The 18,375-nt window shown below is 52.8% G+C and overlaps 2 protein-coding genes across 2 annotated transcripts; one reads left to right on the plus strand and one right to left on the minus strand.

Moving 5' to 3' along the window:
• Positions 1-3,495: 3,495 nt before the first annotated feature.
• SLC2A6 (solute carrier family 2 member 6) lies at positions 3,496-7,284 on the plus strand. The gene is made up of 10 exons (XM_065737383.1): positions 3,496-3,637; positions 4,017-4,179; positions 4,261-4,467; positions 5,045-5,144; positions 5,375-5,586; positions 5,726-5,878; positions 6,027-6,135; positions 6,355-6,528; positions 6,784-6,929; positions 7,015-7,284. The coding sequence occupies exons 1-10, from the start codon at positions 3,525-3,527 to the stop codon at positions 7,180-7,182; spliced, it is 1,545 nt and encodes a 514-aa protein (XP_065593455.1). The 5' UTR covers positions 3,496-3,524; the 3' UTR covers positions 7,183-7,284.
• A 393-nt stretch (positions 7,285-7,677) lies between these two features.
• Positions 7,678-17,040, minus strand: CACFD1 (calcium channel flower domain containing 1). Its single transcript, XM_065737384.1, has 7 exons — positions 16,675-17,040; positions 13,017-13,089; positions 12,580-12,705; positions 12,388-12,495; positions 11,769-12,010; positions 8,574-8,700; positions 7,678-8,072 (listed from the first exon to the last, which is right to left on the minus strand). Exons 1-5 carry the CDS (start codon positions 16,796-16,798, stop codon positions 11,917-11,919), a joined length of 525 nt encoding a protein of 174 aa, XP_065593456.1. The 5' UTR covers positions 16,799-17,040; the 3' UTR covers positions 7,678-8,072; positions 8,574-8,700; positions 11,769-11,916.
• Positions 17,041-18,375: the final 1,335 nt, after the last annotated feature.

The raw sequence follows: 18,375 nt of genomic DNA on the forward strand, positions 1-18,375 counted from the left end.
CTCATCGCCCCTCAGCCAATGCAGGGTATCAGAAAGCCTGCCAGCTCCCTAGCACGGCTCTGGATATACAGAGTGTTGCTGACAGCAAATTTTCTCTTCTTGTTGCTTTTCATTTTTAGTCCCCAAGGACGTGAGCCAAACGCAGGCAGAACATCCTCGCAGGGCTGCAGCTGGCTGAAGCCACAAGGTGTTGGGGAGGAAGACATGCAGTACCAAAAACCCACCATGGAGACATCCCTGCAGCCCAGTTATCCTCTGCCTCACATCCACCTGTTCCAGGAGTTAAGCTGGGTTAACCTGGAGAAAAACCCAACAAGCAGGAAATTAAAAAACAAAACCCAAAGAATCCTAGAGACACGAAGGTTGGAAATGTCCTCTGACATCCTCAAGCCCACCCCATTGTGCCCAAACACATCTCTCAGAACCACATCTCCATGGTTCTGGCACATCTGGCAGCTCAGCCCTGCTTCCATATCAGCCAGGTTGGAAGTGGGACACCCCCTGTTAAAAAGGAGTGGGATCAGCAAAGCCTTTCCTTGGTGCAGCAAATAGCAAAACCCCCAAACCCAGCAATGTGTGAGCCGGGCATGGTGGCAATGGGTTAACAGTTGGACGTGATGATCTTAGAGGTCTTTTCCAACCTTAACGATGCTCTGATTTTCCAACACATTCATAGTGAGTATGTAATATTTTTCAAAACCACTTATCCCATTTTTTTCCAACACATTAAACGAACGCAGGACCCCATTCCTGAGCCCACAGCACTCCATCATTCAGCTGTGTCAGATCCTGCCCAGCACCCATTCCTCAGTCTATTAGGCAGAGTTATTCTCTTGCTCTGTGTTTTGATACTTACAAAGCCATTACCATCTCTTGCATGCACATCCATCATCGGGGCTTCGAACTCCAGAAAGTCCCAAAAAATTATTTTCCACTCACCATGCAGCCTGCCAGGCTCTGTTCTTCCACTCTCCGTTGCTTCATCCATCGAAAGACATTTCAGCAAGTTCTGAGTCCAACCAAATAAATAGATGGCAGCCTGAGAAGGTGCTGATGTTTTTTCTGAAGGACGGGGGAGCGTGGTGAGAGATAGAGCAGAGAAGAGCTGACTTCTGTCTGCTTGGAAGAGCCCCGTTGGGGCTGCAGACACCAATGCCCATTTGGACCAAATGCACAGGACCCAATTTTGCAAAGCCCTCCAATCTGAAGCTCAGAGAGCTGTGGGGGAACGGTGCTGGCCCAAAAAAACCCCTCCCCGCCTCCCTCCAGGGCTCCCAGCACAGCTCTTGGAGCCCACAAATGCCATTCACCCACGTTTTGCACAGATCCCATTCACTTCCATAACTCCTCGTTGCACCAGTGGTTCCCCAGATACCCACCCAGCAATCACCAGCCCAGAGTTACAGGGAAGATTTATGAAGGGATGCATCCAGATGAGTGATGGAGACGGATCGTCTCGAGGAGCGACTGATTTCTCCCTCGCAAGAGGGATAGAAATTAATTTATGAACCTGGTTAGTCAAGTTGCCAAGTGGCTTTGATGCAGTTTATTTCTTTGCACATGGCCGTGATCATTTCCACAGCTGTCAGAGGGGGAAGAAGATCCCGTTGAGCCGGAGCAAGGCATCACAGCAGCTGAGGCAGCCAGCAGCTCTCTGCAGCATCAGATCACCCTTCACCCATCCCTGCTGGCACAACATAGCCACCTCATCCTTCCCAATGCCACCCTTCGAGGGTTTGGATCCCCTCATCCCATACCATGGCCTAACACAGAGCCTGCTGAGGTTACGGAGCATCCTTTTTCCCCCTGGTGTGCTTTGCTAGAACCTACAGAAATGCAGAACACTGCATGCATTGCTGACCAAACTTGGACACAGGACCCCTAACACAGCACCAAGGGACCCCCGCCCCCATGGAGGCCAAGGGATGGGCCCTACCCAGCAGCTCAGCCCCGACTCGCCAAGCCCAGGCCAGCAGACAGCAGCTCCCCCATGCTTGCAGTGTTACAGGTGCTTGGAGGGTTTTCAAGACACGAAGTAATTTCCTGCTTGAAGCAGTTGACAAATCTGCACGGCAACTGGATAGCGCTTCGTGTTTCAGAGATCCGACTGCTTCAGGGCTCCTCTCCAACGTGCTTCTTTTGCCCCAGATAGAGGGGAGGAGGTGGGGTTGAGCATTCCTCTCTTTCCTCTGTCCAAGTGGTTCAGGCTTAGGACAGACCACATCCTAAATGAGCTCTGCAGCAACCACAGGCAGCAGCCACCTGCCCAGAAGGTGCCTCACACCCCCCAGTCTGGGGTGGGGGGGGGTTCCAGCCCCATCTTACTGCTGCCAGCCTCGCTGCACTGCATCACCCCGAGAGCTCTGAACAGCAGAGAGCACAAACAGGGCCATTTGGGGGAAGCCTTGAGTTAGCACACAGAGGCAGCACTTGCTGATTTTCCAGTCTGCACATTGCAACCAGCAGCAGCACTTCCTAACCCCCACGGTGCTGTGAAGGACCGCAGCCCTGCACAGAGCATTGCCACCATGCATGCAACAGTGATGGCTGATGATGTTTGCAAACAGAGGGCGTGGGGAGCAGCCCCAGGTGAGCTGCAGCTCACAGCACCCCACGCTCATTGGAAACCTCTGTGACAGCCCTGCAGGAGCCAACACAGCCCTGGAAATTCTGGGATGAGCTGTCATGCTGTTTCGGGTCTGTGACCTTTCTTGTTGTAGAGAAATCACAGTCCCGAGCTGCTGAGTCAGCTGTGAATCCCCAGCATCAATCAGGCACTAAATGTAGAGTGTGGTGGTTGGGGAAGGGGAAGCAGACAGCAGGGAGGCTCTGCAGGAAGGGAAAATGCTCTGAGCAGAGGCGGCAAACTCCTGAACCACCACCAGAGCTCCCATGTGGACTTGGGGCACAGAAAGCACTGCAGAAAGCCAATACTCATCCCTCTTTCCTACAGAGCAATCCTGGACCATGCAGTCCTCAGGAACCACAACTTCTCCAGCACTGCACTGGTTCACCTCCCTCTGTTTTCTGCCCTTCCTCTTCCTTTACTCTGCTTTACATTGAAAAACTTTCCTGGGGCAGCTCCTACAAATGTGATTTACACCAGCAAAAAGAAGTAACCCTCAGCTGCTGACAGTTCCTCGAGGGGAAAGCCATGACCTCAGCAAAGGGACTTTCTGCTGGGATGAACAGTTCCTACACGTTCCTATGGGATCAGCCCATAAGTGTTCCATTTTAGTGGCTTTGCTGTGCCCAGGAGGGACTGCCAAGTGCATGGTGAAGACGTGCAGGGCACAACCACCTCCTTCTATCTTTCTACCCCAGCCCAGTTCCCTCCACATAACTTATCCGAGCATGAGCTCATGAGATTTCCCTGATTAAGCAACACAGGGTGGCCTCTCCCCTTTCGCTTTCAGCTGCCTCTTCCTCCTCCAACTCTGAACCCGCCTCAAGCATCCGGCCCTGAGCACAGCAGTGCTCAGACCACAACAGGCACCGAGCACTCTGCGACAGGCAGCAGCTGCATGGCCACCACCATGGAGCCGAGCATGCGGGAGCCGCTGGTGAGGAGGTCGAGCTCCTCATACCACACCTTCCCTGAGAGCATCAGGAGGGGGCTGGACAAAGAGTACCTGCGGTGAGAGCCAGGCTGTGGCTGGGGGGTTGGATGGGGGAAGGCCATGCACGTTGAGCTGGGGTTTGGGAGCTGGGGGTGGGCTATGGCTGTGTGGTTGTGGCAAGAGGGGGGTCAGCATGCTGGGGTCTGTCTGGGAGAGCCGTGGGTGTGTGAGGTGTGGGATGCAGGGTGCTGCTGTGGGGTGGTGGCAGGGAGCTCTCTGGGGCCATGATGCTGCCTGCTTCCAGTTTCTGCTTTTCTCAGTTTGTTGGACTGGCTGAGAACGAGCCAGCCCAACTGAAACGCATCCATGGGGGAAAGCTACGAAAGAGCGAGCTGGAGTTTCCATCGGGTGCCATCGAGGTGTCCAACACATCCTTCTTGCTCTGCCCACCTCCAGGAGCCTCAACAACAAGCGGCTCTACGTGGCAGTGTTTGCTGCCGTGCTGGGAAATTTCAGCTTTGGCTTTGCCCTGGTTTACCCCTCACCTGTGATCCCTGCCCTGGAGGCTCACCCCAACCCCGCGCTGAGGCTGGACCGCTACAGAGCATCCTGGTTTGGGGTGAGAAGCGGGACCATCTCTGATAGGGGGGGATACAGGGAGAGCTGGGTCACACCAAAGCCCCTCTGTGTCTCCCCACAGTCGGTGTTCATGCTGGGGGCAGCAGCAGGAGGGCTCAGTGCCATGCTCCTCAATGACCACCTGGGCCGCAAGCTCAGCATCATGTTCTCAGCCGTGCCCTCCGCCGTGGGATACGCGCTGATGGCCAGTGCCCAGGGCATCGAGATGCTGCTGCTGGGCCGTGTGCTTACGGGCTACGCCGGCGGCGTGACGGCCGCCTGCATCCCGGTACGTGCCTGAAGGGTCTGTGTGATGGGAGGTGAGATGGAGCTGAGCCTGGGGCCTCCTTCTGCTTTGGATCAGCAGAGCTTCAAGGCTGTGGCTGCGCTATAGGGGATGGGGGTGCTGGAGGGGTTGGGAAGGATGCCCCAGGGTAGTGTTCTCCCAGCATGTCTGTCCTCGTTCTGCTGGACTTTTCTGGACCGCAAAAAGTGGAAGGTAGGCAGGTCCTGGTTCCTTGCTCTGTTCCTCCACAGAGTTGTTTCCTCCCTTATTTACTGGACTCTGACCTCATGTCACATACAGAGAGGAAGGCAAAGATTGAGTAACCCTCAGCCATGTCTTTCCAGTCATTGGTGTCTGAGCATTCCCACACAGCACTTCTCCCACACTGGGGCAGGGATGGGTGCTGCAGGGCTTCCCTGTCCCACTGCCAGGAGCAGCCCCTCCATATCCTGGTCCCCAAGGATGCATATTTCAGCAGTTTCATACTTCCCAACTCTGACCATGAGACACCTGCAGGGAGGTTCTGTTGATTCTGGCTGTGTGCTGTAGATCAGTTAAAGCACGTGCTGTCCTTCTCCAGGTCTACATCTCTGAGATCTCCCATCCTGGGGTCCGAGGCATGCTGGGCACTTGTCCTCAGATCATGGCAGTGCTGGGCTCCCTCATCCTCTACGCTCTGGGCAAGTATCTGTGTGTGCAGTGGGGAGGGGGGGATTGTTCCCTCACAAGCACAGGGAAGTGGTGGAGTCACCATCCATGGAGGCATTCAAGGACCATGGAAATGTGGCACTTGAGGACGTGTTTAGCGGCTGTGGTGGGGGTGGGTTGGGGTTGGACTTGATGATCTTTGAGGTCTTTCCCAACCGTAACGATTCCATGATTCTCCTCCTGACCAACCTGGCTCCTGCAGGGCTGCTCCTGGACTGGCGCTGGCTGGCCGTGGCAGGGGAGGTGCCCGTGCTCACCATGATCCTCCTGCTCTGCTTCATGCCCAACTCGCCCCGCTTCCTGCTCTCCCAGGGGAAGGAGGATGAGGCCCTGCGCTCCCTGTGCTGGCTGCGAGGCAGGGACACAGACTATGCCCAGGAGTACGAGCAGATCAAGGACAGCGTGAGGAAGCAGGTGAGGAGAGGACTGGACTCGCCTCCAGCATGAGACAGGAAAATGGAGAAATCCAGCCTGCTTTGGGCAGCTCCTGAGCTGCTATCTGTGTGCTGCAGCTCTGCTAACACATTGGCTTTCTGGCTTTGTCCCTCCGCAGAGCCAGAAGATTTCCTGTGCTGAGATCAAGGATCCCTTCATCTACAAGCCCATCCTGATTGCTGTGGGGATGAGGTTCCTGCAGCAGCTCTCTGGTGTCACCTGTGTCCTCGTGTACTTGCAGCCAATATTCAAGAAAACAGCTGTCATTCTGGTGAGCCCCTGGTGCAGCCCTGTGCCCTGCCATCAGAGATGTGCGCCACATCCCATGCAGATCCACAACCCTGACCCTGCAGCCTGTTTTGAAGCACCTGGTTGGCAGGTCTCCTGTCTCAGGTTCCCCACCACTTTTGCTGTTGCAGAAACCAGAGTACGATGCAGCTCTTGTGGGCCTGGTACGGCTGTTCTCAGTGGCGATCGCTGCTACGTTGATGGATAAAGCTGGGAGGAAGATCCTTCTCTTTGTATCAGGTATGTCTCTCTCACAAGGTTTGCAAGGGAATCTTTTCTCTAAGGATTTCCAGGAGCTTTGTGTATGTGCAGGAGCAGAGACTTCCATCATGCAGAACTGTGGAGGCGTATTTCTCTTTTGGTGGATGCTCAGCTCCTGAGCAGAGCCATACCCAGGGCCTGGGCCATCACACAGATGACTTCTCTTTCATCCCTCCATGCTGATGCATCTCTCCACAGCTGGAGTCATGTTGGTCTCCAATCTGACAATGGGGCTCTACATCCACTTCGTGCCATATTCTCAGAATGACACCATCACCAACAGGACCCTGGGGAGCCTTGCCAGCCCTCCTGTTGAGCCCATCAACTACATCACCCTCATCCCCCTCCTGGCTGCCATGTTCTTCATAATGGGTAGGTGCAGAGAGCAAGAGCCCAGGGCTGGGTATGAGCCTGGGGGCACATTTCTGTTCTTGGATGGGGTGAAAAGGGACAAGGAGGTCTGGGCTTCAGGTTGTAAGAAACATAGATCTCCCTGGCAGGCATCTGAAATCACTTTTAGGATGGATAGAGCGTGCATGGTGAGGAACGACAATGAACTGAACGAGGTTGGACTGTGCTGTGCTCACTGAATGGGCTCTGAAGCCTCACCACCTTGCCTCCCTGCAGGTTATGCCATGGGCTGGGGGCCCATCACCTGGCTGCTGATGTCAGAGATCCTCCCTCTGAAAGCCCGTGGGGTGGCATCAGGCCTCTGTGTTGTCGTGAGCTGGCTGACAGCTTTCGCCCTGACCCAGCTTTTCCTTGAGGTTGTGGTGAGTACAGCCCTCGATGTGTCCAGGATCTCATCCTTGGAGCCCCTTGCACCAGCTCATGTCTACTTTCTGTGCTGCTTTCCAGGAGTCCTTTGGCCTCGAGGTGCCGTTCCTATTCTTTGCTGTCATCTGCACGGGGAATATCTTATTTACAGGCTGTTGTGTTCCAGAAACCAAACGTAGGTCCCTGGAACAGATCGAGGCCTTCTTCAAGACCGGTCGGAAGTCATTCTTGAGGTCGTTCAGGAGGTAGGAGCTGCTGGCTGCACCAGGCCACCAGTCCACATGCTCAAGAGCTAGAAAGAAAAGGGCTGTGCTGGTAGAGATGGAGCCTGGAGATCTCTGCAAAGATGGTGTTCCCAAGTCATTCAGCACTATATATGGCTCTCCAAGCAGCACATCAGCACCAAGTACAGGACCATGTAACCAGCATTAAGCTGGATGGAAAGCTGTCATGGAAAACAGAAAGTGTGGCTGTGGACAAGAGCCACCCAAGCAGCCCAAGAGCCCCAGGCCTTGGCTGGAACAGCGTTAACTGCTGCTGCTGTTCTGGCAAACACTCAGTGTGTAGTTGCAAGAATAAAACTGTTTTGCCTCCAACTGCAAGATATTACCTTGATTTGCAGAGAAGAGCTGCAGGTGGGATGGGAAAGGCTGACAAAGGCTACGAGGTGGGGATCACAGCATCCCACAGCCTCCCAGCTCAGTCCTGCTACTTGCAATCTTCAAAAAAGGCAGAGCCCAATACTTTGTATAAAAAGCTGCCACATTTTATTGCTCTAAAAACACATTACACTAGAAGCCTAATGAACAAGAGTGACTACGGCTCATAAAGAAAACTCAGGACAAAACACAGAGACTGGGACCAGACAGACATTCAGCTGTAGTGCAAGTGATTCCCTGCAGGAAAGACACAGTCGGTACAGACAATGCTTTGTAGGGGGCAGGTCCTTCCCACCCCAGGGTTTTACAAAGAAGGAAGGTGGGTGTGCCTCCATCACAGCTGTGTGTAGAGCCTCCACCTCCACCACTTTGAGAACTCAGCTGCATAGTTAGTAGCAAATTGCTCTTGCCCCTTTCCTGATGTCCTGCGTGGTTAAGGTCTTATTTTAAGTAAAGCACGGCTGCAGGAGGTGGTTATGGCTCTGAGGAACAAGCGGCCTTACTGAGAACTGCCTGACCTGACTCTTCCCAAAGGGGCAGAATGACATAACAACATACCCTGAGCCTGGAGATGCCCAAGCACTTGTCAGCCTGCTAAAATGCACGTGGCAAGCTGAAAGTTGTGGATAAGCTTGTGTCCTCCCATTCCTGCTACACTTCAGCATGCTGTGCCAAGGATTCAGGAGGCAGTGCAGAGTATGTGACTTAGAGCTCAGGAACTACTGACTACTTGCAGATCCCCTGCAGCATGAGTATGCCTCACCTAAGAGAAGATGTGCTTTATCAGAGGATTAATTTAAAGCAGCCTAGGACTGACAAAGAGAGATGGGCCAAAATCAAAACACAGAATTTTCAGTATTAAACTCAACCTTTGCAGCTGAGACCCATTTCCAGAAAGATGTCCAGTCCTGGCTGGAGTGTGACTGTTTCTATGCATGGCCTGATTACAAGAGATCTCAAGAGCCTCTGGTTTCCACTGACCTTCAGAAGATCAGGCTCTCTGGCAGCCCTGTCCTACAGCACTCTCCTCCTCACATGGCTATGGACCAGGTCTCGATATCCTCACTTCAGTGAAACCTTTCCCTGCAGACAGTGGATGTTTTATTTCCTGAGGAGAAAAAAAAATGACAGAGATAAATTGAGCTTCCCAGGGCCAAAGGAGGAAATGCCCAAATACAAACTGAGGTTGAGCTCTCCAAGTCCTGTGAGAACCTCGTTGGAGAAGTATTTTGCTGAGTGACCTTTCTTCCATACAGAAGGTCTGAGGGGTTTCGCTGCATTTGGAGTGAGTAATCACAGTGGCTCTTTCCAGAGGTAGAATGGTCTTTTTATTCACTGCACACACAGAGGATCAATTTGCTGTTACAAAATCAGCTCCTGCTTAGAGCAGCAAGGTTTGGACATATGGCAGAATGAGAGGTTCTGCTCTTTGCATGCCCAGTGAAGAGTCCCTGGGGAGCCTGGAGCAAACATGCACAAATGCAGCACTTGCTGTGACCGAACAGGGCAGGGAGCAGTTGCACGCTGTATAAATGTGCTTGGTAAGAGCACAGCTCCGACAGGAATGGTGTAACAGTCCATTTCCAAGCGCACATTTACTGCCTGTACCTAGATGTCTTGTCATATTTCACTGCAGCATCACCTGCTCCTGAGGTCTCCTGTAACAAAATTTCTGTCCCATCCAGCCCCCAAAGGCCTCTCCAAGACCTGGCAAACAGAAACTCATCCATGGATGGCCCTTAGATGCACCATCCAGCTCAGGACTGGGCTGAACCTATTAAATCCCCACAGTGGGGCTTTTCACTTCATTTATTCTTGCACCCTGATAGTACCTCTAAACACAACTAATAACCATCATGCACTGTGAATGGGCACATTAACTACTGCAACACTACTACTCTAAAAGTCTTTCTATCTCCACAAAAATAGCCTCTCACCCACACTGAGGAGACAGCATCCACTAACTCCCCCCACTCCTGAAAGCCACGGGTGCAGCATGCAGACTTCACCAGGCCACATCTGCAGCAAGGGCAGCACCTGGCTTGTGTTCTGCTGCACCACAGCCACAAACAGTTCCCAGGAGCACCCACCACAGACGTGCTCACCCTGATATTGCTGCCTCCATCTGCAACATTCCTCTACCAAACACTACTTAACTTCCTCAACCCCTAGAAATCAAATGTAGGTGCTCTGCTCACTGGGCAGGACACTGCTCTGCAACCACTCCATGATGCTGCACAGGGAGCAGAGAGGCCTTGGCCACTAAGAGGTGTCCCTTCACTCCCCAGCACTGCCCCATAGCCAGTGCAGCATGCCCTGTGCAGCGGGTTGCCATCCCTGCACACACACACAGAAAGTCAATGCCCCACAGACTGCGTGCAGACAAAGGACAAGCCCAGAGCTGGGGGGGGCTCTGAAACAGCAGAGCTTGTATTGAAGCACGTTGCTCTGGGCTGGCTGTGTCTATTCTGTGCCCCAGACAAGCCGGTGTCAGAGCAATTACAGTGCAGGGGCCCTGGGGGGAAAGGGCTTAGCACAAAGCAGCTGCCCAGCATCCAGCTGCAAGGACCTGTGCGTGCAAATCAACCCACACCACATTCCTGCCTGGTGCAAATCTTCACACCTCCCTGAACTCCAGCAAAGAACCAACAAGGAGCACCGCACAGCTTATCCCCCCATCCTCCAGGGACCGTGCTGCTCCTGCTGCAATGCCCACGTGCACCACTGCCCTCCAGGACTGCCCCCCCAGACTGCAAGCATGACCCCCCCAGCACCCCAGTAACACAAAGGGGACCCTGATGTGCCAGCAGGCATGGGGTCAGAGCTGCTGCCTGCCTTCTCTGAGCACCAGGCCCAGCAGGGAGAGCCATCTCCCATCACTGCAATCAGACGTAGGGATCAAAGGACAGCACGCTTTCCAGAGACCCCTGAGATGAGATGATGCATTCCTTCAAATGACAGGAAGCAGCACTCTGGTGAGCATCGTCAAAATACTTAAATAAATACTTAAATTATTCTCCCTTTTGCTAAGTAAAACAGAAGGCAATCATGTATAAACAAATAAATTAACCCCACCCCCACTCTCCCATTCCCCAGAACTGGGATGAGAGGTTTGGGATCTGGACCTGAAGAGCAGTTCTGTTCTGCCTGACACAAAGCAAACAGAACCTGAAGGGAGCACCGCCAGTGGTGCTTGGAATAAAGCAGCACCCCACAAAAATGGGATTTTCCTGTTTGCAGAGCAAGGATTTGCCTCTTTCCCATACAAAACCGGCCTGGGACTGATGCACAAAAAAAAAAAGCATGAGCCCAATGAGAAATGCTGCAGCAGACAGAAGCCAAGAGCAGGTCCCACGCTCACAACAGACTGCAGGAGCAGACACAGGAAGTGAGAGAACAGAGCAGTGTCTGTCTGGGCTCACAGGGAAGGACGCAGTTGCACATCAGCAGCCATCCCACCAGCAAATAGCCTCCGTTTGCCTCGAGCAACACGACCCTTTTTCAGCCTCGCTTCCCTTCTCCCCCAGTAAAAGAGTGAAGCTGAAGAAAAGTACCCTTATTAAGACTACGTAATTAATGCTTATAATTCAAGTAAATTGCATTATCTGCCTGAAGCTGTATCCACAGAGAAAGGGCAGATTGTGCTTCTGTCCTCTGGAGACATCACTGTCTTCATGCGTGGTTTTTTTTGCTGGAAGTTCTTTACTGTGCTGAGATGCCTCCAATGTCCGATCTAATTGGACCCACGTTAAAACCTGCATGATGAAAAACAGTGAGTGCAAGCATCAGCAGGCACTGCTAAACACTGGATTCATGCTTTATGCCTGGGATGGGCCACACCAGAGTGGGCTGCATTAAATGTGTAACACACAGCAGCACTCTGAGCATGAAACCCGCAGAGCCAAGGAGCTCCAAGAGCTGTCCCCAATGAGCGTGCTGCCCACACACAGTCCCCAGCAAAATGTGGTGGGCATCAAAGCAGAGAAAGGCTACATATTTCGGCTTATACAGCAGCACTCAAAGGGCCAGCACCTCTGCCACACGCTCACAAAAAGAAAAGGAAAAAATAGAAAGAAAAAGGAGGACCGTGAGATATTTGGTTCTACGTGGGCAGGAGGAGGGAGCAGCCAACACACTGAGGTCCAACTGCTGGTGTGTGAGGGGGGCACAGCCCACCCCAGCCCTGAGAGCTCCAGTTGGTGCAGTAGTGTCCAGGGAAACCGTGGAGTGACAGAGAGTGGGAGGGCAGAGGGGAGGGCAGAGTGGGTTTCCGAATCTTCACCACCATCTCAGGGTCCAGGAGGTCACCTTGGGCTGGTGAGCTTCACAGAGCCTGTCCCTCCAGGCACCCTGTGAGCTTCTCCTCGTCCATTTGCTTCTGCTGCTGGTGGATCCGAGCGTAGGAAATGGCATCTCCCCTGCAGAGAGAAGGGATGTCAGGGTGATGTGAGCTCCGGTGCAGCACACAGTACAAACACCTCCCAGCTCTCCACACCGAGCGACAACAGGAATGAAATGAGAGTTGCTGGCCCTCCCCCAGCCTCACCCCGGTTGGGTCAGGAAGGTTTTCCCGAGGCAACCTCCACTGAGCTCCCAAGGTAAAGCTCAGAGCTTCAGCAGAGCCCAAGACCTTCTCTAATGGTGTTTTGTTTGAAAAGAAAGCACACCAGCAGGGTCATGCTCTCTAGCAGCATTCATACTCAAAAGCACAGTTGATACAAGAGGAAAGCACAGCCTTCCTTAGGGCTGGGGCTGGAGGTCCCTTTCCCTCCCCAAGCAAGCAAATCTCTCTTACTTCTTGCCGAGAGCTGACAAGCCATAAAGGACCCCGGTCGCAAACGCAATGGCATTTCCAAAGAGCGTGGTGAGCGTCAGGCTGAGCATGACAGGGAACACGGCCATCCTGGAAGAGAGAGGCAGCCCCGGGCTGGCACGGGGGCACAGCATCCACACACCCAGCACCTCCCAACCCCGGCCACATCCTCACCCGCAGTAGAAAGCAGCTTTCTGCCAGGCCTGCAGCTTGTCTGCCCTCGCGGACACGGCGTTCGCAAACTCGATGAACTGGCAGCAGAAAGGAGCTTCGCACAGGAACAGGACGAAGGCATTGAGCCTTCAGGTAGAGCACATGAGAGTTAGTGCTGCCTGGAGTGGGGCTCAGCCATCCCCCAGCCCCACCGATGCTCCAGCATGGGCAGCAGGGCAGGACCCTGCTTCAGGGATAGTTCCCAAACCCTGGATCCCAGTCACAAAAGGGGTGGGGAAGGGGTAGGGAGCAGAGAGGACTATGAATAAAATAAACCCAGTGTCTCCACCCAGCTAATTGAGCGAGAGCCAGCGATCACAGGCAGCAGCATTTCCCTCATAGTGCCAATGGACAGAACCTCCCTCCCAGCAGAAACAAAGGACAGAAACTCCACTTACATCATCCACACGCCGGCCGCTATGTTCAGTGGGTTGATGGTAACACAGTTCCAAAGACCAGCAAAGGCACAGGCTGGGAAACAAAAGAGACTTTCACTGACTCAAAGATCAACCCAACATGCAGCAAGGCCAGGCTGACACCTCTGCAAGATCACACGTGGTACCCTGGGGTTTTATTTGCAAAGGAACTACTGCTTTGTCCCAGGATGAAGAAAGAGGACCCTGCAGGCACGCATCTCAGAGCAGCACAGGGAAAAGCTCAGAAAAAAATAATAATAATAATTTGTAGCACTGAGGTGTTAGGACTATAAACCAGAGGTGAACCCGGTCACGGCCACACACTCCTAGTTCTGCACATCACTGCTAGAGATGGGCCAAAAACAGCCAAATTTGGGTCTCCACTTACGCAAATTGAAATGGATGCTGGCTAAAGCAAGGCTCAAAATAGCTCCTGAGTTTGTAATGCAAGGAGAGGAACCAGCCAGCAGTGTCCACGCACCTACCTCCTGCCTCATTAAACTTGCAAAGCATTCCCTGCACTTGATATGGCTGCTCAACCAGGAACCTGAGTCCCTGGTAAACAACAACACAGCACAGAAGGCCAGCTAAAATCTTACAGCCCTTAAAGGCTGTCCTGGGACGTGGAGCTGAATAACAAAGAGAGCAAGCAGCATGTGTCTGAGAATGAGAGCAGCCTGGATGCAGGTAGTTCACGTCTGCACGTGTTTTGCTAAGGGAATCCCTGTACAGGGCTGCTCTGAGTGATTCTGACCTTCACATGCCTGGCACACACTTTGCAAGGTTTCTTCTTCCGAGCAGTCACTGCTGAACCCTCAAGGTTCCTTTATTGACCAGATTGGGTCACAGAGCTGCATGCCTATGGCAGGACCAGTGTAAGGTCATCCCACAAGACTCCTGTTTCTGCAAAGCAACAACACCACTCGTTTTTTGTAAAGGATTCCTAGGTCCATCCCACGGAACTCAGAGCATCCTGCAGATAAAGGTTCTGACAGAGCAGCAATGCCAGCCATGCTCCAACAGCATCTTCCATTCTCCAATTACAGAGGGACAGGGTCGGTGCTCCCACAATGCAGGGGGAAACTGAGGCACAGGGGTGGGATGATCTGCTCACTGTCACACATGCAAGCAGCTCGAGAGCTGGCCAAGCAAGCAAGCACTACTGCAGGGAGCAGCAGCAGCACATGGAGTTTTCTAACTCTTCTCTTCAAGCAGCAAATCCTTGGATGCTCATGGAAGAGGAGCTCAGGATTTTTGTCCTCAGCTGTTTCTTTCTTACCTAGCCAATCAGCCCCGTTTTGTCACGGCTTTGGTTCAGTTTTGTCCTCAAACTACCCCAAAACAACCCTTGAGCACTAAAGGTCCTTGCAGGAACCCCAGCTAAGAGCTCACTGTGGTTGCCAATGGACTAATGACCCAGCAAGCCTGAGTCGAGCGAGCCCCTACGTCAGCACAAACACCAACCAGAGGGGAAGGAGTCAGAGCTTTATGAGCACAGGAACACTGCACTCAGTGCTGGTTGCCAACAGCCACAGAGATAACGATTCAGTGACCTTCGCTCTCCTTTGCAGCACAACGCATCCTGCAGCAGCCTGGCACTTCCTGGTCCCGCTGGGCAGTATCTCCTGCCTCCATGGCCAAAAGGGGACGGAGCTGCCAGCTCAGTGACTGCTTTTTGCAAAACAAAGGCTCAGAAGAGGCATAACATTTAGATTATGCTCAGTGGCACGTAAGCTATGGAAGACAGTCCTGCCATTTGTTTTAACTGCTGTCCCATCCCGAAGCCCTGGGGAAGAACAAATAACTGGGAGCTAAAACGAGGAAGAAAAAAAATAAGAAGAATGCCCCCCACAAAGACTCTATTCATCCCAAGCAGCTGGTCACTGTCCTCAGTGCAACTCTATTTTTGCTCCTGGAGCATTTTGCAAAAGCCACAGACTCTCATCCTTTTACAGATGGGAACAGGAGGGGGAGAAGGGACTCAGACAAGGTCACCAATCAGCCCATGCAAGAGCCAGCAGCAGATCCCATGTTTGTCTTGTCCCTGCACCTTTCTGACTTAATCCTGTGGGCTACAGGTGTTTGCACACTCCAGGCGTTGCCTCCCACTGCTAACCAAGTTTCTCATCCTTTCTACAGGGATCTTTTAACCCAGCTCTGCAGAAGCCACAGCCCCGTTGCCCAAACTCATAAATGAGTTCTGTTCCTTTGTAGCAGGCTCTGAAATCAGCCACTCCTTGTCCCAGCTGTCCGGCTCCAACAAGGTAAGACTGGACAAGAAGCGTGCTGCTGCCTGCACTGTGGGATTGCCCTCTTCCATAGCATCCATTTCCCTGCTCCTAACAGCAGCCATGTCCACAGCTGCCGTGCTCTGGACAGCTCTCGTGGAGGTGCCCGACCCCTGAACAGCCCTGCAGCAGGCTGCTTCACCCAGAGACACCCACAGACGTAAAACTCTTTGAAAATAAGCCTCCATTATTCTCCAAAGCTGTGAACAAAAGGCTGCAAAAAGAATCCAAGCATTACTCAGGTGCTTTGAAAGCTAAAGATAGAGGGGGAAAAATGATTTAGAAGTGCTGTGCTGCTGCTAAGGCAGGGGTGAGCTGTGCTGGCACACAAGGCTGGCCCAACAGACCATCTTGGGCTCCTTACCCCACGTGGGTTAAGGCCACATGAAGGGTAATGGGCTGACTGCACTGGCTGAGAAACACCAGCACTCAAGTCACAGACCCGAAGCAGGAGTTCTCCATCCTGCACCCTGCAGATCAGACTAAGCAGTCATAACAGTCCCTCCTACTTCGAAGAGCGATTAATCACCTCACAGAGCACAGCAAAACCGTGCTACAGGACAAGCTGATTCCTGGCAAAGGTGCAAAGGCTCTTTCCCTGGGAAAGTTTTGTCGGCAGCAGGTAATCCCCAGCCAGCCAACTCGCTTTGCTGAGCGCTGTCTTCTGCACGTCCAAGTCTAAACCCCTTAAAAAGCAAACAGTGCAAACCAAGTTTGTTGTTAGCCTTCAAAAAATACAGCCAGGGACTCTGTGATAAACAGCAGGAGTAACGGGAAGCATGCTCTGACGCTCAGAACAGGGAAAGAAAATAAGTGGAAGGAACACGCGGACACCTGACAGTCCAATAGGATGAATCAAATCCTGTGGCCCCAGTTCAAGCCCTGCACCTGACCCCGCTGAGCATGGTGCTCGCCATAAAATCGTTGTCTGCTTTCTCTGCCCGCAGCCCTCCCGCAGGACTGGGGCTTGGCTGCTGCTCCCATCACTCCCGGTGATGGGAGATGGTCTTTATCCAAGAAGAAACTCGAGGATTTGCAGATCCCCCCGGTGACGTCCCTTCTCCCAGGTGCCGAAGTTCAGCAAGTTCAGTGAGCACAAAGCACATCACTCACGTGCAAACTAAAATCACTCTGCTTCAGGCATGCCCACAGCCCTTCCTTGCACCCAAAACACAGCAAAATACACGTGTGGAAAAATTACAGACCCGCAACCTGTAACTATTAATTCCAGGCCCGCCCCTCCGTGCACAAACATAACCCAACCATGGGCAGCACGACCCCTGACACACGCTTTTGCATGCACGAGCAGAGCCAATGGGGAACCGCTGGCTGCGAGAGGAGGGGATACTTACACATGCCCCCGATGACCCCGGCAATCCTGCAGAGCCACCTGTACCACCAGGTCATGCCATCATCGGCGGAGGAAGATGCTGGCTCAGGGGCTGCAGCTTGGAACTGCTCATCCTGAGAGCTCATGGTCCCACTGCTGCTGGGGGGTCAGAGGGCAGCTCCCCGCACCCAGCCTGAGCCCCAGTAGAGCAGGATGCCCCTCTAGGTGACACCCCCCCCTCCAGCAGCACCAGGAGACGGCCCCTAACCCAGCCCTGCTGCTGCTGGGCCTCTCCTTGCACCCCCATACAGGGCTGGGCCCCCCAGGGCTGACAATAGAGGGTTTCTGCCTGCAGCAGCGATGCCAGCGGCCGTGGGAGCAGCCTCCACGTCTCCCTGCCTATTGCATTGTGGGTCCCCTCCTCCAGCAGGGAGGGCTTTGATGTCACACTCATTAAAAAGCCAGTGGGCAGAGCCCGCGTGTGCATATTCATTGGAAGCAGCAGGCTGGGAGGCATGCACACTGTGCTGCGAGCTGGGCTGCGTGGGGTGGCTGCTCCTTGCAGGACGTCTGCATGGGAATGCAGCAGCGATGAGCCCCAACCTCTCCTCCCAGCTGCCAGAGCGAGCTCTGAACACACAAACCACTGCACGGAAGTTTGGTCCGGGCTGATAACACAGCTCCGTTCCCCACATCACACAGGGAGGTGGTGAAGGTGCCTCATTTCTGCAAGCCGTCTGTCTCTGTTGCCACCATGCCTCAGCTGCTCTCTGCTCTTACCTCTATCCTCATTCCCTTTCACCTCCCTGAGGATCGAAGTTTTGTTTCAGTAGAAGGTGAAGCGACAGTAAAACCAGCAGCAGAAGCCAGCTCCGGGTCCTGCTTCCCCTAACTGACCACTAGAAGATGTTATCCATGTGTGCTACAAGCAGAGAGAAATACGATTTTTTGAACAGACATGAATTTAACATGAAGTCTGTTACAGAAATGGTGCCCTCAAGGCATGAGAGAACCATTCCCCTCAATCTGAATGGAATTGGTTGGGTTTTTTTTCTCCCTAGAAACTGGGAGCTGAAGTAGGACTTTGCAGATCAGAGATGTCACAGTTGGCAAGATGCTGGTATCCAAGCAGCCAGTATAGTGAGGCACCATGAATTCCCCTCAATGATCAAGGCAACAGCTGCACATTTTGCAAATTAACACGGAGCACACGGGCAGTAATCAGAGCCCATCTCTACAGACTAGAAACTCCGCATAGTTGATCTGGAACAATAAATAGCAATGAGACGGGATCCAGAGCAGAGGGAGAAGACAGATCCCATCTGCTAAAAGGTTACAAAAAAGAATTAACAAAAGGATTTTTTTTTCCCATTATTGTTACATCTGTAGTTAGGCAGGAAATAAAGGCCCAGTGCCTGTATCACCCACACACTGCAGTGGGACAGCTGATAGATTCAGCTCCTCAAGGATCTTGCTTACAGAATCCACATTCTAGCTCCTCCAGGAACAGATGATAAATCTGAAGGTTGGCAAGCAAAAAAAAAAAACAACAGAAAACAAAACAAATCCAGACAGAATTAGCAAAAACAATCACTAGGAAGACAGAAGAAAATAAGATTTTGTGGTTGCAAAAAGACATTAGAGAATTCAACAGAAAGAAAGAAGAGGTAGCAGTAAAATTGCCCAAGCAGAACCATTTACTGCATCCATCAAGAAATGTAGA

This window comes from Cyrtonyx montezumae, unplaced genomic scaffold, assembly GCF_038088225.1.
Source record: "Cyrtonyx montezumae isolate F1298 unplaced genomic scaffold, pur_monq_1.0 scaffold_20, whole genome shotgun sequence".
Taxonomy (NCBI): Eukaryota; Metazoa; Chordata; class Aves; order Galliformes; family Odontophoridae; genus Cyrtonyx; species Cyrtonyx montezumae.

Coding starts and splice junctions, on each gene's coding strand:
- SLC2A6 (XM_065737383.1), top strand. CDS start 3,525: ATGGCCACCACCATGGAGCCGAGCATGCGGGAGCCGCTGGTGAGGAGG. Junction 5,587..5,725: donor AGGACAGCGTGAGGAAGCAG/GTGAGGAGAGGA, acceptor GTCCCTCCGCAG/AGCCAGAAGATTTCCTGTGC. Junction 6,529..6,783: donor TGCCATGTTCTTCATAATGG/GTAGGTGCAGAG, acceptor GCCTCCCTGCAG/GTTATGCCATGGGCTGGGGG.
- CACFD1 (XM_065737384.1), bottom strand. CDS start 16,798: ATGAGCTCTCAGGATGAGCAGTTCCAAGCTGCAGCCCCTGAGCCAGCA. Junction 13,090..16,674: donor CGGGGTCATCGGGGGCATGT/GTAAGTATCCCC, acceptor TTTGTTTCCCAG/CCTGTGCCTTTGCTGGTCTT. Junction 12,496..12,579: donor AAAGCTGCTTTCTACTGCGG/GTGAGGATGTGG, acceptor TCTCTCTTCCAG/GATGGCCGTGTTCCCTGTCA.